This window comes from Kluyveromyces lactis, assembly GCF_000002515.2.
Source record: "Kluyveromyces lactis strain NRRL Y-1140 chromosome F complete sequence".
NCBI lineage: Eukaryota > Fungi > Ascomycota > Saccharomycetes > Saccharomycetales > Saccharomycetaceae > Kluyveromyces > Kluyveromyces lactis.
Genome location: NC_006042.1, coordinates 980,355 through 1,008,287, shown reverse-complemented (window position 1 = coordinate 1,008,287; position 27,933 = coordinate 980,355). Strand labels below are relative to the sequence as shown.

The following is a 27,933-nucleotide window of genomic DNA, read 5'->3' as shown; positions in this document are numbered from 1 at the left end:
TTGAGAAAACGGAAATATAGAAGCCGATCAGAACATGCAGATCTTGCTATTAGCCGGTGGACATAGAGATAGGTAAGACCTGAGAACTGAGATGGGATGGTTTACAAGGAGTGTGTAGCGTTAAGTAAGGATACAGTACAAATATCTTGCGTTACCCTGTTATATTAGGATTACATCTTTTCTCGGCTTGTGGCTTGGCGATATAGTTGCGGCAGGATTGTTATTTTTGTGGGTTTAGGTATCAAATGCTGATGTAATATATCTAGGTTTTTAGATCTAGGTTTTTAGATCTAGACTGTGTATGGTTACGAAGAGAGAAGCAGAGACCGGTTTGTAGATGAGATTTGCATGAATATCGGAGTACTGTCAGTTTGGCTATGCTGAAAGGTTGGACAATTCACGAAATTTTGGGCTTCCGACGTTAAAGGGCTTTATTTTTCCGTTTCGTGGGGAAAAGTTATGTGAAACTTTTCGAGTAATATTGTTCCGGCGTTGGTCTATATATATATATATATATATATACGTTTAAACTGTTCATATGTATTGTACTTGGGTTTCCTGGATCGGGAAAAGTTTGTATGTGACTGAGGGCTAGAGGAGAGAGGTTGTTCACAGGTTTTGAATGCCGCTCTTAAGTGTCATGGCTCGTGATAATAGATTTTGATCTCTGTTGGTTCTTGGCGTAGAACGTTTTTCTGGATGAGATGATGTTCCGGGAACGGATGAACCAGGGATTGTCTGTTGAGGGTCAACGCTACGCAGTTTTTTGATCAGTATATCTATCGTATCTGCAGCTTCGTCATCGGCAGATTTTTCAACTTGGGTTTCTGTCGAAGCCTTCTGTAATAACTGTTGTCTTTGTTCATGTACGCGATTCATTGCTTCTCGTTCCTTGTTCTCTTGTGATATTTTATTGAAAAGCGTTAGGAATTCAGAGAAGTTTCTGAAGAACGTGTTTTTGGCTTCGGAATTTGTTGGATCCTCACCGCAGTACTTCATAGTGCTGTTGAAATCATTCATAGTCAGTTTACATTGATTATGTAACAGTTCTGCTTTTCTGACGGCACTGGGAAGCTTGGCGCTGATTTTCTTTCTAAATTTGTCATCTGGATGGTGTTTCTCAGTATGCGAGAGTTTTCCACGTTCGAATGACTCCTTCATTCTCATTATTTTTTCGTAATATTCGTGTATCTCACTTTCTATCGATTCAATGTTAATCTTCCCCAGGTCAGATAACCTATTCAAATCTCTTGTAAAATCGTATATGTCGGGATATTTTTCTCTGATGATTCTTTCTATCACATGCAAAAAGGATAAATTCTTATCACTGTTTGTCTTTACCATGGAGAGTTTGTTCAATGAGGAAAGTTTGATACCCTGCGTTTTCTTGTTGTTCATAAAGTTTCCGATCTCTACGACAATGTAGAAAAATTGTTTGAGTCTATTCGAGTTTTTGATCATTGAGGTCCCATCATCGATCTTCTGTAATTGGTACAAGATGTCATAATAGTCCTTTTCATATGTCAGAGCGATCAAGAGAGAGGAGCTTCTGATTTTCCAGTAATATCTCATGTTGTAAAACATTTCGAGGTATATTCTATCAGCTCTTTCCAATTTACTGACGTCTTCCTTCGGAGCCTTACCGGTTTTCCAATCTGACGCATAGGGTTCGAAAGATCTAATTATACTTTGGGGGATAGTTTCGAAGTCATCCTTGTTAAAGAACTCAAGAACGCTATGATTCTTGATTATATCATCGTCACACCTTAGTACTTTTATCAAAAGGTCTTCAACAGAATATGAAGAAAACATATGTAGGTTGATTCCAAATTGTTGAGCCAGATCCCTTGACAAAAGAGAAACTTTTTCGTTCTTCTTACTAGCTGTAACGTTGGATTTCTTCTTCATTCGAACTGCCTTCTGTTCAAACAAGTTCACAATCTCATTAAAGACACCCTTTTCATTTAAGTCCTCCTTTAAGTCACTCCTAGTTGTTGGTTCATTCCAAAGTGTGTCACTAATATCCTCTATCTTGTCCCAATGAATCTGCTTCAACGGTTTTACCTCTGGTTTAGGCTTAGACACGAATGTCACATTGTTAGCTAGAGGTAATGGTGGAGGAGGAGGAGGAGGCGGTGGAGGAGGAGGAATGCCGTCTGTTGGTTTTCCTGGGAGGGTTTCGTTTGGGAATGCAACTGATAAAGATGTATCTTCTACTGTGGATTCCTTGTTCAGGGATGACAGAGTTGATGGTAATGGTGGAGGCGGAGGTGGAGGCGGAGGTGGAGGCGCGACATTTGACGAAGCACAGGAAGCAGAACTAGTTACTAGGGCCGGTCCATTGGTCATTGGTGAGGTGAAGGCTTCTATACTTTTCAGTTGAGGCGGTAAAGGTGGTGGTGGAGGCGGCGGAGCCGCTGGTGCTGCAATAGAAGCAGGAATCACAAATGCTGTTTGGGCTGATGGAACTTCTGTGGTCGTTGCTGATACTACATCATTACTGGAAGATAGTTTTGGGAGTGCTGATACCTGATGGAATATGTCGTTCTTGCGTGGATATATCGGAGTCACTGGAAGGTCATCGTCAGAATTGTTATTCAAGATGTTATAAGGGGTAGAGTGCGGATATTTTGACTGAGGTTTTTCATTTGCAACAGTGGATAGCGATGCTATACGTTTACTTTTTGATAAGGAAGTTGATCGTTGAGTACCAATAAGCGGTTTATGTTCTTTTAAAGTCTCAAACAGTGACACAGAACGTTTTGGTGTATATTCTGCTACATCTCTATGGGCGATAGTGAGATCCAACTGTTTCTTTTCTTTCTTTAGCTGATTTTCTACAACTTCCAATCTGTCTTGCAATTCTTCTATTCTTATTTCCCTTGATTTCAAAAGTTCTTCTTTATTTTCTAATTTCTGCAGTAGATCCCCTTTGGAAACCTGTTTGTCTTGTAGCAATGTATCCAATTGAAGTTGTATTCCATCAAATTCTTTCTTCTTTTCATCCAGTTCCATCATTGCTCTTTTGGCAATTTGATGGGATTGTAAGTTATCCATTATATGATCTAGTGAGGTCATGAAAACTTGTTCCGTGTTGGTTTCATCAAAGCTACCATCCAAGGTATGTTCGCATAGATAGGTTAGAATAGAATTGAAAACATAGAACAGTTTTATTGAACCTTCCGTTGTTCTTTCATTTACTAGCTCCAAGATCGTTTCTATAATATTGCAAATAGGCGTTTCTAACGGCGTATCTTTAGTATATTCGATTAAACTCTTGATTTGAGGACCATAAGATATTTCACTCAGAAACTCATTTTTGAACTGTTTGTCTTGCACCTTCAATTCAAGTTCGATATACAGGTCTATGTCCTGATTCAAAGCTGATGAGTCTAAATCCTTCATTAGCCGGAAAACCCGGTGTATTCCAGCTCTCTTCCATCTTTTGAAACACGCCAGTTTTAGATCATTGGAAGGCAGAAGTTGTTGAATGGATTGAACCAGTAACAATGTAGATATAGAGTAATCTACGAGCAATTCTTTTGGTTTTGGAAGAATTAAAGAGTTGTTAAACGCATAATCCTCCGGGTTTCGAAGAGTCATTTCTACTGCCTGGATCCAACTTTCGTAGCACAAATCTAACGATTCCAACAAAGAATCTGACCATTCAGTGGAATATGTCAGAAGGATCACAATTTGGGTAGATAAAAGACGAACTCTAAGGTCAGTTGTGAGCGTTCCTAAAAGGCAGAAGACGTAAGTTATCCAATCATTATTCTGGAATATCACAGATCTTGCTGAAGTATCGTTAAGCAATGCTTTATAACAGCATAAGTACACGTACTGGGATTTTTTATCCAATAAATCAATGAACCCATTCAAAATCGAAACTCCGTTTGCATTCACAAACAGCGAAATAAAATCAGCATGTCGAAGTAAACGTTCCAATTGATAAAGTGTTTGAGTAACCGAGAATCTCTTATTCAAATTGCTCAAAATCATATGTAAAGTATTCAATTTTGAATCGTCTTGCATCGTTATATCACCATGTAGTTTCTTTTCCTTCTGAATCAATTCCCATTTACGGGTATACGACAAGCTTTTCAAATTTTGCTTAGCAGTACCTAGAAACGCATGTCCATTCAATAACTCTTCAAACTTGGCATCAATTTCTTGTTCTGACGGTAGCTGAGTGTCTGCTAAACACATTTTATCCGTTTTAGAAACATGTCGCGTAGAATCAACGTTCGGAGTTGAAAAGTTGTGTGATTTCATGTATCGCAGGGTCTGGGAGCGAGGTTTGAGCCCTGTTCCTACTAGATTCAGCCCTTGTATTACCAGATCATCGTTGGAATCATTGCTAGAAAACCTGGTCTTGGCATTTGCAGTCGGAGCATTAATGGATCCAGATCGAAGCGGAAACAAAATACTAATGGATTTTTCATTCTTATCAACAGTCATTGGTCGGTCAAAGTTTGTTGATTTTCAGTTGCAGAATTATAGCCAGAAAAGTGATTTGATACTCATCAATACAAGGAAAACGCGATCATTCAATAATGATCTGGGAGATAGCGAAATAATTTCACTAGATAAACGCTTGTACAAAAAACAATTTGTCAAAGAAAACGATTAATTCTAATGATTAGCAAAGCTGATTGTAGAACAGTTTTAGACTCTCTTCAAGTGTACGTATTTATGGATTTCCTTTGTGTTACAAAACATGTGTACTAAATTTCATACGCTTTTAGTGCTTCATTTTGTTACGTTCCTTAATAGATGGATCAAAAATTAAAAAACGTAAACAAAAACAGGATCAAAAGCTCAGAAACGCACTTTGGAAAGGAAGAAGAGACCAGAAGGAAACAGTACGCGACACGTGAAACAATCTATAGATACTAGTCACGTGAGTTGGATCTTCTTTGCTACCCGGGGTAAGTTTTTTCAACTTGGGGGTTACCCCGCATGCGACGTTGGTCTTTCATTTTTAGGGTATTTCATAACGAAAACCGGAATTAGTGTGACAATGCCGATCTCCAATTCTACGACATAGCCTTGAGCAAAGGCAAATTTGAGACTGTAGTTAGATTAAGTCAGGATCATTGTTAATGACATCGTGGAGCTCCGTAAAGTTTCTGCTTTTCAGTGTTGATGATTAACTGCGAGCTTAATGGCCGTGAAGAAGGGATGTATGCGATCATTAAATCCTCTTTAACATACTCCAAAACGACGGCTGGTTGGTTCTGCTCATTGTTCGTTATTCCCCATATTTATTTTAGCGAGTGATCCCTTTGACAAATAATTTTTTGTATAAATTACGTACATAAATGTGTCATGCTGACATTATTCCTTTATCACTGACTTTTATCAGATGAATTGATTGACAAGTGAACATCATAGGGCAAGATATAAGTATACTACAGGCGAGTACAGTCAATCAGAAATATAATATGGCTAGCAGACTTCAACAATTAGAGAAACATTTGACAGGACGCAGTTCTGAAAAGGATATAAAGAGTAAGAATCCGGACGATGTGGTTGTTGTAGCTGCGTATCGTTCAGCTATTGGTAAAGGGTTCAAAGGAGGATTCAAAGATGTTAACACGGATTATTTACTTACACAGTTTCTGAAGGAATTTTTTGAGAAAGTTGACATTGATAAGAGTGTCATTGAAGAAATTGCGTGTGGTAATGTGTTGAATCCCGGTGCAGGTGCGACAGAACATAGAGCTGCGATGTTAGCTGCTGGTTTGCCATATCAAACTCCGTTAGTGGCTATTAACAGACAGTGTTCCTCAGGGTTAACTGCCGTTAACGACGTTGCAAATAAGATCATTTCTGGGCAGATCAATGTAGGGTTGGCTATCGGGGTGGAATCTATGTCTAAGAACTATGGTCCGAAGGCTCTTGGGTCTATATCAAATGAGTTGAAATCGAACACGGCTGCTGCTAAGTGTATGATACCAATGGGATTTACTAATGAAAACGTTGCTAAGAAGTTCCAAATTTCAAGAGAAGACCAGGACAAATTTGCCCTGGAGTCATTCTATAAAGCGGAAAGGGCTGTCTCACAGGGATTGTTTAAAGATGAAATCATCCCTATTGAACTACCAGACGGATCTATAATTGCGCAGGACGAAGGTCCTAGAAAGGGCGTCACTTTCGAATCGTTACAAAAGATTAAACCTGCATTTGTGAAGGAAACAGGTGTGACAACTGCCGGTAACGCTTCTCAGATATCAGATGGTGTTGCTGGTGTGTTGCTAATGAGAAGATCCATGGCCATGAAATTGGGTTTGGAAATCGTTGGTAAGTACGTTGCGTTCCAGGCAGTAGGTGTTCCACCTGAGATCATGGGTGTTGGCCCAGCATATGCGATTCCAAGAGTCCTCAAAGACTGTGGTTTAAATGTCAACGATGTTGATGTTTACGAGATTAATGAGGCCTTTGCAGGGCAGGCCATTTTCTGTGTCAACCATCTAAAAATCGACAAGAAGAAATTGAACCCAAGGGGAGGCGCGATTGCCTTAGGTCATCCTTTGGGCTGCACTGGTGCCAGACAAGTCGCTACCATATTAAGGGAATTAGACGCTGGTCAAATTGGTGTTGTTAGCATGTGTATCGGTACTGGTATGGGAGCTGCTGCAGTCTTCGTCAAGGAGTGAGTGAATATTAACGTGTGTATAATGTAGTTTCCCTCTTCTGTAATGACCATTTCGATGAATATGATGAGTAACTCATATTATTCGCTACTGTGTTTTTTTTTCAATCAGAGAGTTTTGACATCAGATTCTTCTGTACCGTGTCCCTATTTATATACTCCGGAGACTGCAAAGAATTCCAGTTGGTAACCAAATAGTTTAATTGTATAACTAGCGGCTGTTTATCTTTGAGTAAAGCTTTTGATTTATAATTGAAATTGTTTACAATTCGTGATAACGGGTCATCTGAAGAACAGTCTTTCGGTTTACTTAGCTTTATGGCGGATTGAGGATAATCGACCGGAATGTTGAAAACACATTTCACTTTCTTTTGATTCTGATCTTGATCAGTGGTAATAAACGTTAGCGAGTAGGTCGTGACATATTGTCCTTTCCTTAACATTACAATATCTGACCCAGCCAAATGGCACAATTGGTCAATTTCGGCTTTTCTTTGCAACTTCAAGGCATTTCTCAATTTGAATTTTTTCTCTGCATTTTCATTATGGGATGATTTGGCGGTAATTTCAAGACTGGTTGCCTTCTCTGCAGGTACTGATTTTTCTGCCTTTGACCGTCTCCCTCTCTTCCTCCTATAACTATGTCCAGCATTTTTTCTCTTGTCAGCTTCACTCTCTTTCGTATGTTTAATTACGCCATTCTCAACTTTTCCTGCAGCTTTCGCAGACATGATGGTAACCCGATTGCTTGGCCTGATATTTAGAATCTCTCAAAATAATATCTACCGAGCAGAGTACGCTGAAACGGTTGAGATACCAATGGTTATATAGCTTAAGTTCTTTTTCATAGCTCCCTCATTCTCTATAAACTGATCTCATCTCATATTTCATTAACTTACCATGTCTACTGCCTAAATGCATAAAGTTTCAGTTTTTTTTCACAAAATTGGTACCTGATTGTTGTAGAAAAAACGTGACCAGAGTTGCGACACTGCCTCAATGAATACCGACTCATTCCTGAAGGCATCGAATAAAGAAACATATAGTCATTGGCGGTCAATTTCTGGAGATTTGAAAGTGAATTCAATCTATCAAACTTGATATTCAACCTCCTTAGTTTCTGAATTATGATGTTTTGACTATTACGTGGCTTCTGAGCTTTCAGGTGTTCACCTCTAATACTGTTCTTTGATGGTATCGAGAAGGCAACAAACAAAATCTCGAAGATCATGATCTTCCTCATCTTTTTGAAATTTATTAAAGAATACTACAACTTTTTTAGACTTCCGTGGAAAACATTTCCTATTTAAAGCAAAAAACGAGCTTTCCTTTAGTTAATTGAGGTTTTTGACGGTCAACATAAGTAAATCTAGGAATACTATCACCATTTAATCTCTAGTTAGCATTCCGTAAAAAATTTGTGGCACGACATACTCTCTGCTGTTTTCTCCTTTGTTACATTTTTGAGCGCTGCATCGACCGTTCTATGTTTTGTTTAAATATGCAGGATACGCCATTTTTGTATTTTAATTCCGAATTAATAACGACTTGAAGAGCATTTTTTCCCTAAACTGAACCTTAAACTCAAAACAATAACAGAAAAATTCCGTAAAAAACTTGAATCTGTGCGCTAAAAAAGCTGTTTCTTAATTGAATGAATTTTGGATGGGAGATATATATATATATTCTCACACATCAAGATAAATAAGTAACTGATTGAAAATCTATATTCTTCTATATTATAATTGAAATAGTACAACTTTGGCATGATATTTGTTCCAGTTTAGAGGATTCATTTAAAGTGATTGACTTCGTTATTTTTTTGGACATTGAAAGGGAATATTAACTTAGATGGGGATAAAGTCATGATCAGGATTGATGATATTCTGATAAGCACCAATTGCAACATTAGCTTTGATGGCGTTTAGCTTGTCTACACTATTTTTAGCAACTGCCATTCCGCTGTCGGTGATTTTACTCAAAAGGTCGATGAAATGGACATAAAGCACATCATCTTCAGCTATAATACATGTGAGTGCTCCTACGAACAACGATGGATGGCAGCACACCCCACAAGATGAGTAATAAGGGTTGCTATAAGAAGTTTTCACCATTGTGTATAGAATACTTTTGATCTCAGGAGATTTTGGATCAACATCAAGAAAGTACACCTTGAGATAGACTTCCATTAGAAAGTAAAACATGCTATGCGATGCAAGCATTGAAAATTTCAACCTTAGGTCAGTCACGTCGATGAGATTCAATTCTAGATTCGAATCTAAAACTGCTGAACGCTGTAATTCATCCAGCAATTCTCTACCGAACATAGATAATTGAGGTAAAACTGATTTTGTCGTTCCGTTGACTTTGAAAAGGAAAATGTTTAATCCGGAAATATCGACGCCTTTGTCTTTAAATTCGAACATTCGCAACAAGAGGTGGAAATACACAGAGTTGAGGTTATTGGACATACCTTTCAAGAGATTGAAAGAATTGCCTGTTAACGACAACGGAGAGCTTTCAGTAAGGAAAGCAGTCTTTGTGAATTCAGTGATATCAATTAAAGAAATTCCAAAATTCGATGCGATTGAAGCGGCTGTTTCCGCATGACAGAACCAATCCCTTAAAACACTGTAAATATCAGCAGCATTCTGCTCTAGATCGGTCAATTGACCCTTTGGCATCAATATTGATGCTCTGATCAAAAGCTGTTGACATCCTCTAAGATGAGTTCTCCAGAGATTACTTCTCAAGGCACTATTAGCAAAAAACATGAGGAACACGGTGAATGTTAAGCAAACATACTCCACAAAGTCTTGAGAATTTTGGATTCTTTCATTGATGGTTCCCAACACTTGTTTGAAACTTAAGGCTCTTACATAACGATCCCATATTTGGGAGAAATGATGCAACTTTGCATTTTCATACACGTCCTGCATAAAAACTGAGATGTCATATCGTATAGCATCTTGGACAATTGTATGTTTCTCATTCAAAGACCAGAGACACCGCATGAAGGTATCGAATCTATCATGAGGAAATAACAAGAAATTACCCGCGATCAAAGTCGTACAAGCAAATCTCCAAATGAAGTTAGTTAGGTTGGGATCATCGATTCTGATTTCGCTGATCGCAATTGGATTTACACTTTTGTATGCAGTTTGGAATGGATCCTCTTTCTCTAAAAGTTGTAACATATCTATCCAGACAAAGTTTCTCCAATTTATATCGTATGGTTTTAAAAGAGGTACCCAGTTCTTTAATTCTGTGGCTGAGGTATTAGGTTTGGCATTAAGGTTTGGTAAGCTCAGTAATTTGGCGTCTGATGGGGAGACACAAATGAGATTTTGTAAGTTAAAGTCGTTCAAATCCAGCAGTTGAGCAAAATCAGGTTTCACATTCCAGTGTAATGAATCTGCTTGCTGGGTTGAAAGTTGTTGTTGTTGTTGCTGCTGCTGCGGTATATTAGACAGCAATTGTAAATGTTCCTGCTGTCGTTGTGGTGGCTGTTGTTGTTGTTGTTGTTGTTGTTGTTGTTGTTGTTGTTGATGTTGTGGCTGTTGTTGCTGTGACAGCTGCGGCAGCAGCAATGGCAGTTGTGTAGGTATTTGTGGTTGTCCCTGCGGTTGTCCTTGCGGTTGTGCCAGCGGATGTGCCTGTGAATGTGCCTGTTGATGTGCCTGTTGATGTGCCTGTTGATGTGCCTGTTGATGAACTTGTTGATGGACTTGTGGACGTACTTGTGGATGCGGTTGTGGATGTGGTTGAATTTGCAGTGTATGTGTAAGTGATTGTGAAGAAGAAGTCGAAGAAGTCGAAGATTTCTTGCGTGGTTGACTACCTATCGGCTGGGATGGTATCTCCTTAATCATACCATCATTAGAATCCATAATTGAATGAATGACAGGCATGCTTTTCAGTTTCGACTGTGATACGTCTTGAAATACAAGACTTAACTGGTACGTGCATGAAATATTTCTCTTGACGCATTTCCCACATTTCGGTTGACCCTCATCACATTTCAAATGCGAACGTTTGCACTGCAGACATCCTTTTCTGGAATATCTTGTCTTCCTCTTCTTTCCAGAATTGGATACATCAAAGATAGACTCTTCCATCAACTTAAATAAGACAGACAAAAAGAGAATACTAAGAAGGAAAGTAAAACTATCGGTTAATAGCTTAAAGGTTAGCCTTGATCCCAATTACCTATAGTGTAATGTATGTTTCTTTATAAGTTCTTGGTTAAGTTTGGTAAAGGAAATAGTGATGAAATATGAATAATAATGAAAATAATATAATAAAAAGAATTAAGCAACGATAGTAATCTTGATATTTTGGGTTAATGTTAACTTTCTTCCCAATCAATTATAAAAAAAAAATAAAATAAAGGGAAAGGAAAAATTGGAGTGGAAATAATAACAATCAGTGCATCAACCCTCAAAAATAGTTCGGTGTTCTGTCTCACAAGTAACTACTAACGTTTCTGCTCTTGTCTCACTTGCTCTTCACTTTTACCTCTTTAAATGATTAATCAGAAATGATTATCCAAATCTTCACCGGTAGTAAATATTGAAAAACTGGAAAATAAAAAAAAACCTTGAAAACTAAAAAATGAAAAAAGTATACGCCTACTGAAATCGTCGTAAAAGGAATAATCGATTTGTTTTCTCGTTAAGAATGCACTGTAGAAATAATGCACTAGAGCCAGAACAGGGCAGGTAAAGCGGAAACGCACGCAGAAAGCAAGAACTCGTGAGTATTACAGTTGCTACGATATGTTTTATATATGTCTCTTTTTTTTTGTTTCAGCTTTTTGTTTTTGGTTTTCCTCGTAGTAGGAAATATAGCTTTACCGTCAGTAGCAATCACCACGCCATGGAGGATGATTGCTATGTAGGCAGCCGTATATATTTATGATGATGTGTATTCGTTATAAAGAGTGAGAGAAAAAAGTAAATTGACATCGGGCAGTATATGTGCATTTTTGTTTGTTATTTCTTGGTGCATTCCAATTCTCGGTGTTTGGGTTTCGCTCTCGAGACCTGGGTTGATTTTCTTTTTAAACTTTTAAGATGGACAATCTCGCATAAAAAAAAATTAGACAATAGTCTTTTTTTTTTTGTCCATTTGGAATGACAATGGCTCGGACACATCAATGCGCAGTGCCGTAGTAATGTCTGTAATTTGTCATGACATTCAACATATTTCTAGGCTCTTTCTTTTTTTACTTCCTGCTGTGTAATCATCGTTGCTCCGAAAGACTAAAGGATTCGAGAAGCGCACAAAAAAAAAAAAAAAAAAAAAAGGATATAGCCGTTTAAGCCGCAACTAGAAAATTTTCATCTTCGGAATGTAGGTCTGCAACTCGTATACTATTTCTGTTAGTCTTGAATATTATATGCTATCTATTTTAGGCGATGGATGCGTTTCATGTTGATTTCTTATTGCGACAATGATTCCAATCCCACTGTTCGTTTATGTGGGTGTTTTCCGTTTAAGATTCTTATCATGACATACGCTCATACCAGTAGAAGACATTTAATATCAGATAAAGAATGCGAGGATTTACCGTGCTGATCTATTCGTTTAATGGTTTTCCCCACCATGAGTGTACTAACGGGTTCTTCGATTTTATACCATCATTCCGTTATGTGATTTTCTGAACATCGTGATTCACTACGAGACTAGTCGTTTTTCATGTTCCTTCATTCGTACCTAGACCAGAACGGCAAAACAAAAACAAAAAGTCGAAAGGCACCAAGAAACGTCTGGACCCTTCTTGGGTTTTGGTTCTAGTGGGTATTTTGGAATATCCGCTATCGCACATGGTACTGCGGCACCAACAACCTAATATATAAGAATTAGCCATTCCGTGATATTCTCTTGCTCGAGAGGAGGGGAAATGATACAGAATACGTCATTTTCGTTTTAAGATCATCACATCGTTTTATCGTTCGAAGAATAATCTTATAAAAACCGGCGAATGTTTATGTACTGCAAGCCAGTGTCGACTTTCGATAGCCAAGAGGATGTATCATTGTTTCCTGTCACTTGCTTGATAACACATCTTCGCATTCGTATTCGTATTGTCAGGCAGCAGAAAGTTACACAATGAACTGCGGCTGAGAAGGAAGCGTAAGGTGGATTTAATGTGGCCAGAATTTTGTAATCTCATATCTACCCCTCAGAAATCTGAGAGATAAAACATCTCAATTTTTTTTGGCTGCCAAGCCAGGCACCTAATGTATATATAATGAGAAACCATCTTGCACCTGTCACATTTCTTTGCATGAGTGTCCAATCTATCAAAGAGTGTCCAATCTATCAAAGGCTCCAACCAGTGATAGAGACCGCCAATGGCTACGCAATTGAGTCCATCTGAGAGATATCCACTCGATCCTGCAGGTGTACAGGAATCCATCCGAAATGCCTACAAAGGGAGGCATTATAAGGAGTTACCAACTCCAGCGTTAATTATGAAAGAACCTGTAATTGATTCCAATATAAGCACTTTACTTCAATCCATTGATAGTATCAACAGCCTTTTGGAGAGACCTGTTAAGTATCGTGCTCATATCAAGACTCATAAGACAATCGAGGGCACATTGAAACAATTGGGTCATAACCTTCCTGAATATGATGGCCCCAAATATGGTTCCATAGTGGTGAGTACCCTTAGAGAGGCGTACTTGGTATTGGATTACCATGAAAAAAAGAAGACTAAGATCGTTACAGACATGGCTTATGGATTACCTGCGTGTGTTCCTGACATTATTCCTCAGTTATACGAAATCTCCAAGAAAGTTGATCACTTTAGAATCTTTGTTGATAACATTCAACATATTGACTTCCTGGAAAAGTTCGCTAAGGAATTGGGTGATCCCGATTTCAAGTGGTCTGTTTTCGTTAAGATAGATTGTGGAACCCACAGAGCTGGGGTTTTCCTAGAAGAGGACTTAATTGCTCTTTTAGAAAGATTACTGAAGGCAACTGATTCCATTGAATTATTTGGATTTTACGCTCATGCAGGACATTCATATTCTAAATCGTCTGCAGAGGCTAATGAATCTGTGTTGAGAGAAGAAATTGACCATGTCAATAATGCTTGCAATACACTTCTTGCAATTGACGAGGAATATCCAGTTTCTAAGTTGATATTGAGTGTTGGTGCTTCACCCACCGCAAGGTCTTTCCAATATGCTACGAACACTTCTGAACTCTCCCAATACATTAATAACTTACATGGGACTCTAGAATTGCATGCAGGTAACTTAATGATTTCTGACTTGCAACAGGTTTCTACAGGTGCGATTACAGAGCATAATATTTCCTCTTTTGTTTTAGGTACTGTCATATCGCAATACCCAAAGAGAGGCAATTCAATTGGGGAAATGTTAACGAACACTGGTGTTTTATCAATGACAAAAGAAGTTTCCCACAAATTCCCGGGCTATGGTTTGTTGCCTGAACACCCAGAGTATGGACAGTGGTTTTTACAAAGACTCTCCCAAGAACATGGTATTTTGCAGCCGCTAGATGACGATTGCAAAATGATACCTCACGGTACAAAAGTTGAAATACTAATGCAACACGTATGTATCACCATGGCATGTTTCGGTCACTATTTTGTGGTGAATGATGAAGGCATAATTACTGATGTCTGGATTCCATGTAGAGGCTGGTAAATATAGTAGACTTCAATATCTACTTCAGCAATATCCTGAAGGACAATTATGCTTTGTCGTTGACAAAGTTTTCAAGAGTTTCAGAATACTAGATAATCTGTATCCTTTAGATATAAATAAAGAAAATTGTATTTTCCTTTGAAATTCATAATTCAAGTATTAAATACCATTGCTTAATATAACCTGTCAAAGACCAGATCTATGATAAAAGTCTGTTAACAACCTCATAGTCCACTCACACTTACTGGGTGTTATTACTTTTGACATTAATTTCAAATGTTTATGCCCTTTTCGATTGACACTTATGTATCCAAATTAGGCAAAATGTAAACAATAAATCAGTGTATAACATATGTTGACGAAAAATTGTCACAAAGCACTAATTGAACCAGAACATAACCTCAAAAGAGAGTTCCCACATTTCAAGCAAACCACTATTCCTATATCCATTCGTTTTAGGGGCAGAGGAAGTGTCATATTCGATTCAATACCTTTCCATATATATTTGATTAGTATTTTATGCTTCTTAATTGGCATTCAGTGGATTTACTTGAACAAGCAACTACGTTGTTAGACATCCTTCAAACTAAACTCAGACGAAGTATATTATTGTTGTTAGGTAAGAATTCGAAAAGAGAGAAGTGCCCTAATCGTATGGGGAAATGGACAAGAATAGCCAGCTTTCTGCGAAGCAATCAATGCTTTCATTAACTTCACCAACAAAGTTACATGTTATTCCTAATGAGAATAAGATTACAAAGAGAAAGGGAAAATCGACGCTTGGAAACGTGACAAATACTATCAATAGGCCTAAGCTGATTGCTAAAAATGGAATTCCACCTTTACTGCGGAGGAGTTCTTCATTTTTTAGAGAAGAATCGCCTGTTCACGAACCATTAAGCGGGACAGGGTATAATTCAATTGACCAAGAAACAAACCCTGATCGTTTCATACCGCAAGTGCATCATTCACAAAACACCAAGTGCATTGATCTGGAAGAAGATCCTGAAGAAATAAAACCACCACCAAACGCTTCACCCTTTAAACATTTGAGCGCGCAGACAAAGAAAATGTTCAAACAAAAAGTTGCAAATGCATGTGGGTTGGATATGAACCAAAGGATTTTACAGTACATGCCTCTCCCACCACAACCTTCCTTGGATCGCCCAATTTTCTCAATTGGCAGTAGGCAAACTTACAAATTTGATTCAAAGACAAACGCCCTAGCCAAGCTTAGGAAAATCAACACCAATCCAGAAAGGATTCTTGATGCACCGGGTTTTCAAGATGATTTTTATCTTAACTTACTAAGCTGGTCCAAGAAAAACGTCTTGGCAATTGCATTAGATAACAGCATTTACCTCTGGGATGGAGAGTCTGGAGATGTTAATCTATTGGTGGAGTTGAAAGCCACATGTACCAGTTTAACATGGTCAGATGATAGCTGTCATATTTCCATTGGCAAAAACGACGGTAACGTCGAAATATGGGATGCCGAAACTATGACACATGTGAGGACAATGAGGTCAGGCCTTGGTGTACGCATTGGTTCTCAGTCATGGTTGGATACCCTTTGTGTTACTGGTAGCAAAAGTGGTGAAATCCAAATCAATGATGTGCGAATCAAAAACCATGTAGTGCAAACTTGGGAAAGACATCAAGGTGAAGTATGTGGGTTAAGCTTTAGGGAAGACGGTATACAATTGGCCAGTGGTGCCAATGATAATACAGTTATGATATGGGATACAAGGCAAAATAATGATCCAATATGGACTAAAAGAAATCACAAAGCCGCAGTCAAGGCTATTAGTTGGCATCCGGAAATTACCAATCTATTAGCCACCGGCGGTGGTTCATTAGACAAGCATATACATTTCTGGAATACAACTACTGGTAATAGGCTCGGAACTATAGATACAGGCTCACAAGTGAGCTCGTTGCACTGGGGCCAAAGTTACTCCAAACATTCGGGTTGTATGGATACAGAAATTGTAGCCACAGGTGGTACACCAAATAACTGCATAACCATATACAATTACGAGACAAAATTCAAAGTTGCGGAAATACAACAAGCGCATGATTCACGTATTGTTTCATCGCAATTATCCCCTGATGGCACCACTATAGCATCTGTTGGAGGAGATGAGAATCTCAAGTTCTATCGAGTCTTCGAAGAAAGACGCAAAAGGAAATACTTGGATGATAGAACTCATAGGTACACAGACAAATTAGACACTAAATCGCATGAAAATGACGAACCTCAAAGATCACCATCCAAAGGCACATACATTATTAGGTAGTTTTCCAGGAAAAAATGCATTCGATATAAACTCTTTCTTTAATAATAATTATAGTAATGAGAAAGTAATCTCTCTGACAGCAAATAATATGGCACTTGTCCTTCTATGCAGATCAGATGAACTCATCTAAAAGCTTATTTCCAGGAAATGTGAGCAAATCCACTTAGAAGGAATAAAAGGAGAAAAAACCAGGCTTTCAGAGAAAAAGTGCGTCAGAAACCGAGGGAGCATGAAGCGGAAGGAATACGATTCCTCAAGCCTCAGCAAAAGTGCAATGGTAACGACACTCCTAGGTTAACCAGAAGAAATAGAAGAGAACAGTGAAATGATTCGGAAGGGAAAAGGAAGGAAACATGAGGGGAAAACACGCTCGACAATCCGAAGACTATCGTTAATGTCTACCCTCTCCCCGCCAAGATCCTCCGTGCCACTCCAATCCTCATTCTATCTCCCGCGCGAAGCAACTGGAAACCCTCTTCAAGCCCGGAAACGTTAGTTTTTTAGTTGTAATGTTGGCCAAAAACTGAGTCTGTAACAGTAATATCCTCTATGAGGACATTTCAGTTGTTACACTGAAAAGAACAGATACTACACTTGATCTAAGCCAATAGGCAAAGAGATTTGGCTTTTTAAGCAAAACTCAAAAAAGATTCGCGAACTTATAATACATAGTGAGAAGTGAATGAATCTCAGACTTTGTTCCTTTTATACTAAAATTTTTTTCACTTTCCATTGCTTGTTTCGTAAAACGTGATTTATGGTACTCCCCCCATAATTGGATTGAAATATTTATGATACGTAAGGCTCTGTGATATGAATGGCCTTAGAGCATTAGAATCAACGAGTTTGTTATGAGTTGGAGGGCCAAATCTGATCTATAACTGTCTGATTGTGTTGGTTTCAAAGTACTGAGGTGTTGTTAGAAACTTTACTTCTTTCATTTTATCAGCTTACGTACCTATTCCATTGTTTTGAGAAGCTGTTATTCAAGAATACACAAGCAATTTATACACAGATGCCTGCAAGCAGTGATAAACTTCAACCGAAAGATCAGCAGACCATTGAGCTGGAACAGAAACTTGCTGTCCAGTCTATACGTGTTTTCCTTCAGTCTAAGACATCTTATGATGTGTTACCAGTTTCATATAGATTGATTGTGTTGGACACTTCTTTACTAGTGAAAAAATCGTTAAATATCCTGTTACAAAACAATGTTGTTTCTGCTCCCTTGTGGGATGCTCAAACTTCCAAATTTGCAGGTTTATTGACAAGTTCAGACTTCATCAATGTGATTCAATATTATTTCCACAACCCGGATAAGTTTGAACTGGTGGATAAACTACAATTGAACGGACTCAAAGATATTGAAAGGGCCATTGGCATCCAGCCTTACGATACAAGATCAATTCATCCATTCAGACCGTTGTATGAAGCATGTGTGAAGATGATAGAATCCCGGTCCAGGAGGATCCCTTTGATTGATCAAGATGAAGAGACTCAAAGAGAAATTGTCGTGAGTGTGTTAACACAATACCGTATCCTAAAATTTGTGGCATTGAACTGCAAGGAAATCCGCTATCTAAAGAGGCCTCTACGTGAGTTGGACATTATATCGACAAATAACATCATGAGTTGTCAAATGAGCACGCCAGTAATAGATGTCATTCAACTTTTAACTCTGGCTGGAGGCGTTTCCAGTGTTCCAATTGTCGATGAGCAAGGTAAATTGGTCAACGTCTACGAAGCCGTTGATGTCCTAGGTCTCATTAAGGGAGGCATATACAACGATCTTTCCCTATCCGTTGGGGAAGCTCTGATGAGAAGAAGTGATGATTTCGAAGGTGTCTTCACATGTACTGAAAACGATAAACTCTCCTCCATTCTTGATACAGTGAGAAAATCTCGTGTACATAGATTTTTCGTCGTCGATTCGAACGGATTCCTAACTGGTGTTCTCACTCTAAGCGATATCCTAAAATACATACTATTCGCAGAATCATAATGATATGATTCATTTGGTAACTGGAAAAAAAAGAAGCTTTAAGGTTAGCGAGTCTTTGCACCTTCCGTGTGTTTTTCCGTATGTGCCTGAATCTATATGCAGGAAACTCCACGAATTTAATGTACTAGTAACGACTAATAATGACAGACATTCTTATATACATACATACGACGCATATAGAGGAACGTTCTTGGAAGAATATTATACAATCACTGTATAGTGTGATAAACCAACACATAGGAAAAAATAAGACTGACCATTAAAAGTGGAGCAGTTTTGGGGACGGAAATATCCTACGATAGCATACTTATCTCCAGCTTCGTCTGTCTGACTAATTATGCCTTATCTACGACTTTTTTGCCTTTATATTCCTCATCAACATGAAAAACTGCAACATTTAAAAGGATGCAATCCTGGGTAATAAATGAATGCTGCAAAAATAATGTGAAGTTGCAATCCCGAAGCTCTTGCATGTAGTAACGTTGTGAGAACAGTGGATCTGTATGTTGTGAGCAGTGGTAGTGATCTTCGGTTTAACAAGCAATTGAGTACCTAATTATACATGGAGAGTCAGACTGGTGGAAGTAGGGGTGGGAGCATAACGGAATGGGATCGTAAACCCTGGTTGAAGCAAGTGACACTAAGATCCACAATAATCGGGTTGATAATAGGTTCTCTTGTACTAGTGTCTAACTTTCAGTTTGGATTACAGACAGGGTGGGTTTCTATGATGTCGTTGCCCAGTGCTCTTCTAGCTTGTGCTGTTTTCAAGCAAGTGTGGCCCTTGGTTTTCCCCAATGATTCGCAGTTTAGCGATGTTGAGAACGTTTATGTGCAAAGTATCGCAGTCGCAGTTGGAACTGGACCGTTAGCGTATGGATTTGTTGGAGTGGTTCCAGCGATTGAAAAGTTTCTAACTGATGAGGAAAGTGGTGGTACAAGACATATGGGAGAAGCGTTCTCTTTTAACGAATTGCTAATGTGGTCGGCAGCGTTAGCATTTTTTGGCATATTCTTTGCAGTTCCGATTAGGAAGCAAGTTATTGTGAGGGAAAAGTTACCGTTTCCCAGTGGCAGTGCAACGGCAACTTTAATTTCAGTGTTGAACGGGTCTGAGATTTTGCAAGAAGTGACCACACAGGAATTGGTTGAGATGAAGGAACGAAGATTAAGGGAGTATGGTGAAGTTCTATGCAGTGATGATGAAACTAACTGTGAAATCTCACCGCTGCTGCGAAATGGGAATTCTAACGCCCCCAATTCATACACATCTGCTGATTCTAATGGTTCTAATGAGACTAATGTTAACCATTTGGTTCCATCTACATCTAAAGGTGTGCCCACTTATAGAGAAAATGTTAGCGTGTTGATGAAGACATTCAGTGCCTCTGCATTATATACCGTCACTTCTTATTTCGTACCGGCAGTGAAGTCAATCCCGATGTTTGGAAATTATGCTTCGGACGTTTATCTATGGAATATAGAGCCGTCGCCTGCATACGTTGGTCAAGGTATTATCATGGGGTTGCCCACGGTTTCATATATGCTTTTTGGATGCATATTAGGGTGGGGAATTTTGGCACCTCTAGCAAGGTACAATCGCTGGGTAGATCCTGAAGCCAACGTTCACGATTGGGAAAATGGGGTTCAAGGATGGATTATCTGGACATCGCTTTCAATTATGGTGGTTGATAGTGTTGTGGGCTTCATCGTTTTCACGATACGATCAATTGTGAAGTTCATCCTCTTAGATGACAAAATGGAAATGTTCAATAGCGTTTTGGATGATTCTATCCAATCGATGTTACTCGAAGAAGAACGAGTGTTGAACGATTCTCGGGGTAGACATGAAAATACAGTTAAACTAGTCAGTACAGAGATTGATCATGAAGTTGATTCCAAACATTTAGTAGCCTATACTACAGTGCTAAGTGGATTGGCAATTTCTTTCATACTATGTGTCACAGTAATGATATATTTGTTTGGAATTGATATCATTCCATTGTACTCCATCGTTTCGGCCCTGGTTATAGCTTCTTTTCTTTCTATTTTAGCGGTTCGTGCATTAGGGGAAACCGATTTAAATCCTGTAAGTGGTATTGGTAAACTATCACAATTGTTGTTCGCATTAATCATTCCGAATAGCCAGAATGGTAGCGTGCTATTGAATCTTGTGGCGGGTGGCGTTGCAGAAGCTGGGGCTCAACAGGCAGGGGATTTGATGCAAGATTTGAAAACCGGGCATTTGTTGGGAGCATCACCAAAGGCACAATTCATTGCACAATCGATAGGCGCAGCTTGGTCCATTGTTTTGTCCAGTATAGTTTACAAGTTGTACAATAAAATTTACGACATTCCCAATCAACAATTCAGAATACCAACTGCTGTTGTGTGGATTGATTGTGCCAGGTTAGTTACTGGTAAAAGCTTGCCTGATAAAGCACTGGAGTGCTCTTTAGTACTGGGATCGATATTTGCCGTTTTATCTTTAATTAAAAACTGTCTTCGTGACAGAGGTTATAAATGGGTTTTGTGGATTCCATCTGGCGTTGCGGTAGGTGTTGGGATTTACAACTCTCCAAGTTTCACCATAGAACGTTTTGCTGGGGGCATGTTGGCTCACATCTGGTTACGTACCAACAGAGGAAACCCGGATGCAAAGACGAAAATGATTGTGTTTAGTTCAGGATTGGTGTTGGGTGAGGGGATATTCAGCATAGTTAACATGTTCTTTACCGGTATCGGAGTACCGCATTTTTGATTAAAAAGATATATATACCATTTAAGTGTTCTCTTTTTGTTCAACTATTTTATAATTCATTAATTTAACGTTACTTCCTATTACGAGTTTACTGTTTCTGTTGCTCCGTTTGCAACTGCAATTTTCGAAGTTCTCTGTATTTTTGATCCTTGGAAGACTCCACTCTATTCAAGAAATCTTGTTTTGCTAAGAAACCGTCCTTGTTGTGAAGGTTTAACTCCTCGTGAATACCTTCTTTGTCCACGTAACTGGCCCAATCGAGTTGGGATTTCTCTAATGTTGTGAGTTTAGGCTTTAGATTTCCGGCTATTATTTGCTCAAGAATAGGAGGCCTTTTCAGATGCCTCTTTAAAAGACGTCCTGCCTCGTTAACTCTATTTTGTTTCCCTTCAGTTTGTTGAGCTTGAGTATTTTTAACAGTATCAGGCGGTACCGTATTTTTATCGAGAGTACCGGTTTTGAATTTGATGCTATTGAGATATTCTTGACCCTCTGCGCTGTGACGAAGAACCCATTTTTTCTCTTTAATTACTTCGCCTGCAAATTTATAAGTACGTTCGATCAATATCTTCTGTTCTTGCATAGAATCTGTTATTGAACCGGCATCTTGATCCATCACAGATCCGTTAAATTGTGATCTACTAAGTGCTCGTTCCTTCAACTGACGCCATAAATCATTAGATTTTCCGGAAGTTTCTGCAATATCTATTTGTTCGTATTTATTCTTTAAAGCATCGTGCTCTTCTTGTAATCTTGCCCTTCTAGTTTTGATGAGGCCGCCGGATTCGCTAACAATACTGCTATATTTCTTCTCTTCTTCTTGAGCTTCCTCGTCATACTCCTCATCTTCATCTTCGTCCTGATCACTGTCACTTATATTGGCATTGACGTCTGTTTTTTTATTGTCATTAGTTGTTTTCCTTTTGTTCTGCTCTTTACTGGGATCGAAGTCCTCATCCTCAGATTCATGATAACTTTCCTCATCAAACTCTAATGCAGAATCCTCGTTCAGGTCAGAGCCCTTGGTGTCAGACATGTCTGTTTATGTTTAATAGATGTCGGCCACACTTATAAGTAATTATTGTCTAAGGATATAAACCTTCACTCGACGCTATTCCTCCTTTGTTTCTCTATCGATGAGGTAAGGTGTCTCAAGGTTATCAGTCAAATGTCTGTTTTTCAATTTCAACAAATAAAAGCGAAATTGAATTTTGATAAACTTGTCTAGTCTTCGAACCTTACTGTAAACAGTGGCCTCGAGCACAACTCAACAAACGCAGATTGAACGACAAGGGGAGCTAGTATTTGCCAATTGATTGATAATATTATGGCGGATGAAGAAGTTTTGAGCTTGGAGCCCGTAAGCTCACCTAACTCTTTAAAACGGAAACCCGACCATGAAACACTAGAAGCTGGAATAAAAAGAGTTGCTCTTGAAGACAACGAGGCTGAGCCCCAAAATTCGGAATTGAACGGAGATGGCACGCATCTCACTGAGAAGGACTCTGGACAAGTTCCTAATTATATTAATTTGCGTATGTTATGTTTGATGAAGCAGGCTTCAAAAGTGGTTGGAGGAAAAGGAGAACGTGTTAATAGGATAAAATCTGAGACAAACACGAGAATTAATGTGTCAGACAACATTAATGGTGTCATGGAAAGGGTAATATTTGTTCGAGGAAAGTGTGAAGAAGTAGCCAGAGCGTTTGGGAAAATTGTCAGGGCTATTAATAATGAGAGTGATGACGATTCAAATGAGAGATCTCTGCCATTAGTGGTGAATTTACTAATTCCTCACCATTTTATGGGGTGCATAATCGGTAGACAAGGTTCGAGGCTCCACGAAATCGAGGATCTGAGTGCTGCTAGGCTTATGGCAAGTCCACAACAACTGCCCATGTCCAATGATAGAATTTTGTCTCTTACCGGAGTTGCAGACGCGATTCATATTGCTACTTACTACATTGGTCAAACAATATTGGAAAATGAGAGTAAACTAAAGAACAAAAAATCGGTATTTTATCATCCTGGCCCGATGCATTCTGTACTAGTCAACAATTACCAGATGTACATGATTTATTCAGGTGGTGCTCCGACTAATCCTCAAGATATAACACCCATGGTCGCACCCCACCAGGAGCATCATCAGTATCATCCTATGGACAAAAAGACAATGAATCGCAGAACGAAACCACCCGTTTCCAAATACCCAATAGGGCCACAGCAGTCTCTTCAGCCGTATACTGATATGGTTGACTCGTGTAAGCATGTCAAAATAATCTCTCAGTTACAACAATCTCCTATCTCTCCCCACTTAGTATTACCACAAGAGGTGTTCATCGATAACAAATTTGTTGGTAACGTCATAGGAAAAGGTGGTAAAAATATTCAGCAGATCAAACAATCAACAGGATGCATGATTAAAATTAATGATCCTGTGGAAGGTCTTGATGAAAGAAAACTTGTCCTGATCGGAACTCCTTTGGCAACCCAAACTGCCATAATGATGATCAATAACAGAATTGATATGGATAAAAGAAAAAGACAAGAAAACATCACCATTGGAATGAACGACGAGTGACTGGTACACTTTGTATTATTGAACGTGTTTGTTTATAGGCGTTTTACAACTGCAGATTCGATTATTAGCAACGTTTGTAAATGTTAAATATAATAAACGAGGATAAACTACTCTCTTTCGGAATCAACTATAAAACATTCCATAAAATTAACGCCAAATTACTTCAAATGTGATAAAGCGTTCTAATACCACTATGTGATGTTGTCGTAGATACTTTTTTTTTTTATCTTTGCTTCGTACTTCTCATGAATATTCAACAATTAGCAGAATGAGATTTCTCGATGTTAAAATCGCATTGTCCAAAACTTGGAAGAAGTCTTCAAGAAATACATAAGAAACAAAACAAATAAAAGCTGTGAATAAGCGTTATCCACATTGCATTGGTATCATGGATACTTCCGCAAGGCAGTGGGTATTAATTTGTTCATTTCTCAAACTGCCGGCTGGTTTTGAGATTGATGAGACCTCGGTTACTTTAGTAGACCTCAAATCTTCAGAATTTCAACAAGTGCAAGCAAATATAAAAGCGACCGATGTTGTGTTAAAACATTTACTACGGAATGGAGATCAATTTATCATACTAGAACATTACTTTCAAGACAGTTGGCTGCGATGGGGATTAGTAAAGGTACCCAATCAGGAGAGTATCGGTCACGATAAACCAAATTATAAAGAGCAGGTCTCTACACGTTATGACGTAAAGACTCTTGACGAATGGTGCGATCTGAGCATCGAAGACATACTTCCGTATTGGAAAGAAGACAGACAGAAAATTCCTGATGGTGACATGCCAGAACAATTACCTCTGGTTATGAAACCTCCGGGCTTTAGTTATGGTAAAGAGATGGTGATTGATGAACATGGTAGTGGATCATTTATTCACCGTCAAGAACTGGATCCGAGTTCATATCTTCAACAGAAATATTATGAAATGTTATACTCCCTCAACGATCCGCTGGCACATTTTGTTAAATCGAAACTTTCACGACTCAAAGTTCTATGTAAACGGCATGGGAAAGCGTATCAAACCGTACTGAAGTCTTCTCTCGTAGATCAATCAACTTTTGAACAAAGACATCACCTAGAGCACTGCGGTCTGCTAAAATATGAGAGCATCCCTGATGAATGCAAAGACTTCCGAGTTAGAAGCATACGTGATACTCTTGGGGTGGATATTGAAAGGATGCAGAACTTAAACGATGTCATATCAGACATCTCAAACATACTGAAGGTTAGGGATATAAAACTGCAGATTATGATTCTTTTGGAATTACTAACAGAAGGAAAGTTGGATTCTACGATTAAACAATACGAAACAAACCACGCAAACAAACTTAATGAAGGGTCTTTTAATATGATGACAACCATGACACGATTTTCAAGAAGACGAAATAAAGGAAAGTCTAGCAAGTCCGTAAAACAACTTAAAGTAATCGATTATTGTCAAAATTTAGATATCCTTTTGGATAAGTTAGGAATAGCCGAGGCCTTGATATCTACCGAAATATCATTGCATTCTGAACAGCCGCCAATAAACAAATTAATTCATGAATACAAACAAGGAATAGTCAATAAAAATAAAGAAATATCTTCCAAAGGTTTTCTCAGTTACGTCGTTGTTCCATATTGGTATAAGAAACTGCCTTTTGTTGTCACTTTCATAACGAATAAAATCAAGGGACCTACTATGGAAAAAAAACCCATGACAAATGCGCAGCAAACTAATTCTAACAGATCAAGAGCTGGATCAATATCTTCAGTCAGCGATGGAAAGCGCTCTTCGCCACAAATGCCTCCATTATTAAGAACTAGAACGAACTCAAACCTTGTAGAGTTTTTGGAGGAGGAAACAACAAAGAAGAAACCCAAAATGGCGTCAAGGTCGTCGTCGGATTTGAAACTGAATCGCCTTCAAAAAAGACAAATGTCTGTGCAAGATCTTTCTTTAGACGATATTGTCAAGCAAAGACAACAAATATTGGAGGAGTTCAGCACTGTTAGAACTGTTTTGGTAAACGGAAAAGCTATCAATATCTCTCAATCTCATAATAACTCTTTCCAACGAGTTGGTAAACGTAAACTTGCTAGCTATATCTCAGAAACCGGATTTGATGATAAACAGCAGGATATACATGTTACAGCAACTCCGATCAAACCTATAGAGGAAAAGAAGGACACCCCAGTGTTGGTGGCTTCCCCTTCAGTTGTTTCAGAAACACCAGTTAGGGCATCGCCAGTAAAGGTTAAAACCAGGCACGTCCGTAGGAGATTATTTGCGCCGTAGTTAATACGTATATTCGTTACAATATTTACATATTTGATGTCTAAAGCTCACCAAAAAATATAGCATCGTATAGAGTCTTTGCATCGTCTCTTTCCAGTATTACGTTGCCGACAGTAATTCCGCATCTTTCTCTCAAACGAGTTTTGTCCTCCTCACTAAAATCACCAGAAGGGTTGTATGAAGATGGAAGATCAGATTTCAAGTTCTCTAAAGTGGACACTATCACTGTTGACAATAATTTTATCTCCAAGTCAGTTAGGTTCTTTCCGCTCTTGCTGTCTTCCGATTGGCTTCTGTCATATTCCTCGAAAACTAGTTTCGACCAGTTTTGTAAATTGCCTAAAAAGAATCTTATTGTTTCGTTACCGAGGACAGAAACACCACGTACACAACCATAGTAAGTACCGAATGATCTATTGATATCCAAGAATGTCTTAAGTAAAGTTCTAGTAACACGAGGTTTCAACGATTTGTGAACCTTTGGGAACTTTTTCAAGACGTGATCGAGTAAAGAGCTAGCAAAATCACGGACAGCATTAGTCTTCTCTAAAAACTCTTTTTTATTTTGCTGGTCAACAATCTTGTCGTCAGATGAGTTTTTCGAGCCATTACCACCAAGTCTCTTCGCTAATAGTAGTGTTAAGATAGAAGGCATTAGAGAATGAATGTAAGGATCCAAAAATACTGATTGATTACTCAATAACGAATATATCATTTCCAACATTGTAGTTAACAACTCCAAATCCTCTAAATGGTGAGTAATCTGCTCTGCGATAAACTGTATGAAATATGGAACAAGCTGATGTAGTCCTGTGTCAGACTTCAACGAAGTTAAAGCTGCTGCTCTCATCCGTTGTGAATTGATATCTTCTTCCTTCGATGTAAGTGCACTAGCAACTTTTTCGAAATATATCTGTAATTCTTTAGACAAAACGTGTTTGACCAATGGCTTAGCTTCACTTGCTGCACCTGGTTTCACTTGTGTCGAGATAGGTCCATTTGCGGTGGCCTGTCTTTCTTCATTGACATTTGTTTGTAAAGAGGTTTGAACAGAAGTTTCGTTTAATGGTGAGACTATTGCTCCTCTTTGCAACGGAACTTGACTCAGCCTTAGTTCATTGATATTTGGATTTTGTGGAATGGCAGGTTGAATTCCTTCTACCGCTAGCCAATGCGCCGTGAACGTTGGTAATCTTGGAACTTCTGGTAATGGAGTATTGATCAATTTTTCAAAATCGATCTCCTCATCATCTAGGTAATAAAGCGTCTGCCCATTAGCGCCCTCCAACTTATTGAACTTAACGGGCTCATTTTTCGCTGATCCTTCCTCGAATCCATACAATGGCTCGACGTTAAGGACACGTAAAGCTTTCGCAACATCGCTTGTAGTCAAAGTAGATCGCTTACTGTGTCTCTTAAATTTCACCGCTTGTTCCACGATTTCCAAAATACGGTACTCGACATCCATCGCCAATGACCTCAACACGTCATCATTTGTATTTGAGATTCCGAGTGAATCTGCCACATCCTTCACCGTATCATGCGGGGACCAAATTGTATAAGATTGTTGCTGAGAGGACTGCTGTGACATTATTGAAATTGAACACAAATGAATAAAGAAAAGAATACCGTTTACTCGAATAAAATTTATCGCTGTTT

The 27,933-nt window shown here is 38.6% G+C and overlaps 12 protein-coding genes and 1 non-coding gene across 13 annotated transcripts; 7 read left to right on the top strand and 6 right to left on the bottom strand.

Moving 5' to 3' along the window:
* Window positions 1-609: 609 nt before the first annotated feature.
* Window positions 610-4,461, bottom strand: BNR1 (formin BNR1; the record flags this gene model as incomplete). Its single annotated transcript, XM_455577.1, has 1 exon — window positions 610-4,461. The coding sequence occupies one exon, from the start codon at window positions 4,459-4,461 to the stop codon at window positions 610-612; it is 3,852 nt and encodes a 1,283-aa protein (XP_455577.1).
* Window positions 4,462-5,447: 986 nt separating this feature from the next.
* On the top strand, window positions 5,448-6,662 carry POT1 (acetyl-CoA C-acyltransferase; the record flags this gene model as incomplete). The annotated part of the gene is made up of 1 exon (XM_455575.1): window positions 5,448-6,662. The coding sequence occupies one exon, from the start codon at window positions 5,448-5,450 to the stop codon at window positions 6,660-6,662; it is 1,215 nt and encodes a 404-aa protein (XP_455575.1).
* A 100-nt stretch (window positions 6,663-6,762) lies between these two features.
* On the bottom strand, window positions 6,763-7,389 carry SMU2 (Smu2p; the record flags this gene model as incomplete). Its single annotated transcript, XM_455574.1, has 1 exon — window positions 6,763-7,389. The coding sequence occupies one exon, from the start codon at window positions 7,387-7,389 to the stop codon at window positions 6,763-6,765; it is 627 nt and encodes a 208-aa protein (XP_455574.1).
* Window positions 7,390-8,505: 1,116 nt separating this feature from the next.
* On the bottom strand, window positions 8,506-10,776 carry KLLA0_F10835g (Zn(II)2Cys6 transcription factor domain-containing protein; the record flags this gene model as incomplete). Its single annotated transcript, XM_455573.1, has 1 exon — window positions 8,506-10,776. The coding sequence occupies one exon, from the start codon at window positions 10,774-10,776 to the stop codon at window positions 8,506-8,508; it is 2,271 nt and encodes a 756-aa protein (XP_455573.1).
* Window positions 10,777-13,017: 2,241 nt separating this feature from the next.
* Window positions 13,018-14,346, top strand: DSD1 (D-serine ammonia-lyase DSD1; the record flags this gene model as incomplete). Its single annotated transcript, XM_455572.1, has 1 exon — window positions 13,018-14,346. One exon carries the CDS (start codon window positions 13,018-13,020, stop codon window positions 14,344-14,346), a length of 1,329 nt encoding a protein of 442 aa, XP_455572.1.
* A 662-nt stretch (window positions 14,347-15,008) lies between these two features.
* On the top strand, window positions 15,009-16,646 carry CDC20 (ubiquitin-protein transferase activating protein CDC20; the record flags this gene model as incomplete). Its single annotated transcript, XM_455571.1, has 1 exon — window positions 15,009-16,646. One exon carries the CDS (start codon window positions 15,009-15,011, stop codon window positions 16,644-16,646), a length of 1,638 nt encoding a protein of 545 aa, XP_455571.1.
* A 516-nt stretch (window positions 16,647-17,162) lies between these two features.
* SNR20 lies at window positions 17,163-17,274 on the bottom strand. Its single transcript, XR_002633608.1, has one exon. It is a non-coding gene; the product is annotated as a U2 RNA (small nuclear RNA).
* A 387-nt stretch (window positions 17,275-17,661) lies between these two features.
* SNF4 (AMP-activated serine/threonine-protein kinase regulatory subunit SNF4) lies at window positions 17,662-18,648 on the top strand (the record flags this gene model as incomplete). The annotated part of the gene is made up of 1 exon (XM_455570.1): window positions 17,662-18,648. The coding sequence occupies one exon, from the start codon at window positions 17,662-17,664 to the stop codon at window positions 18,646-18,648; it is 987 nt and encodes a 328-aa protein (XP_455570.1).
* Window positions 18,649-19,210: 562 nt separating this feature from the next.
* On the top strand, window positions 19,211-21,409 carry KLLA0_F10747g (uncharacterized protein; the record flags this gene model as incomplete). Its single annotated transcript, XM_455569.1, has 1 exon — window positions 19,211-21,409. One exon carries the CDS (start codon window positions 19,211-19,213, stop codon window positions 21,407-21,409), a length of 2,199 nt encoding a protein of 732 aa, XP_455569.1.
* Window positions 21,410-21,497: 88 nt separating this feature from the next.
* On the bottom strand, window positions 21,498-22,445 carry SWC5 (Swc5p; the record flags this gene model as incomplete). Its single annotated transcript, XM_455568.1, has 1 exon — window positions 21,498-22,445. The coding sequence occupies one exon, from the start codon at window positions 22,443-22,445 to the stop codon at window positions 21,498-21,500; it is 948 nt and encodes a 315-aa protein (XP_455568.1).
* Window positions 22,446-22,736: 291 nt separating this feature from the next.
* Window positions 22,737-23,990, top strand: PBP2 (telomere maintenance protein PBP2; the record flags this gene model as incomplete). Its single annotated transcript, XM_455567.1, has 1 exon — window positions 22,737-23,990. One exon carries the CDS (start codon window positions 22,737-22,739, stop codon window positions 23,988-23,990), a length of 1,254 nt encoding a protein of 417 aa, XP_455567.1.
* Window positions 23,991-24,378: 388 nt separating this feature from the next.
* SLD3 (Sld3p) lies at window positions 24,379-26,274 on the top strand (the record flags this gene model as incomplete). The annotated part of the gene is made up of 1 exon (XM_455566.1): window positions 24,379-26,274. One exon carries the CDS (start codon window positions 24,379-24,381, stop codon window positions 26,272-26,274), a length of 1,896 nt encoding a protein of 631 aa, XP_455566.1.
* Window positions 26,275-26,314: 40 nt separating this feature from the next.
* On the bottom strand, window positions 26,315-27,865 carry TAF6 (TATA-binding protein-associated factor TAF6; the record flags this gene model as incomplete). Its single annotated transcript, XM_455565.1, has 1 exon — window positions 26,315-27,865. One exon carries the CDS (start codon window positions 27,863-27,865, stop codon window positions 26,315-26,317), a length of 1,551 nt encoding a protein of 516 aa, XP_455565.1.
* Between the last annotated feature and the right edge of the window lie 68 nt (window positions 27,866-27,933).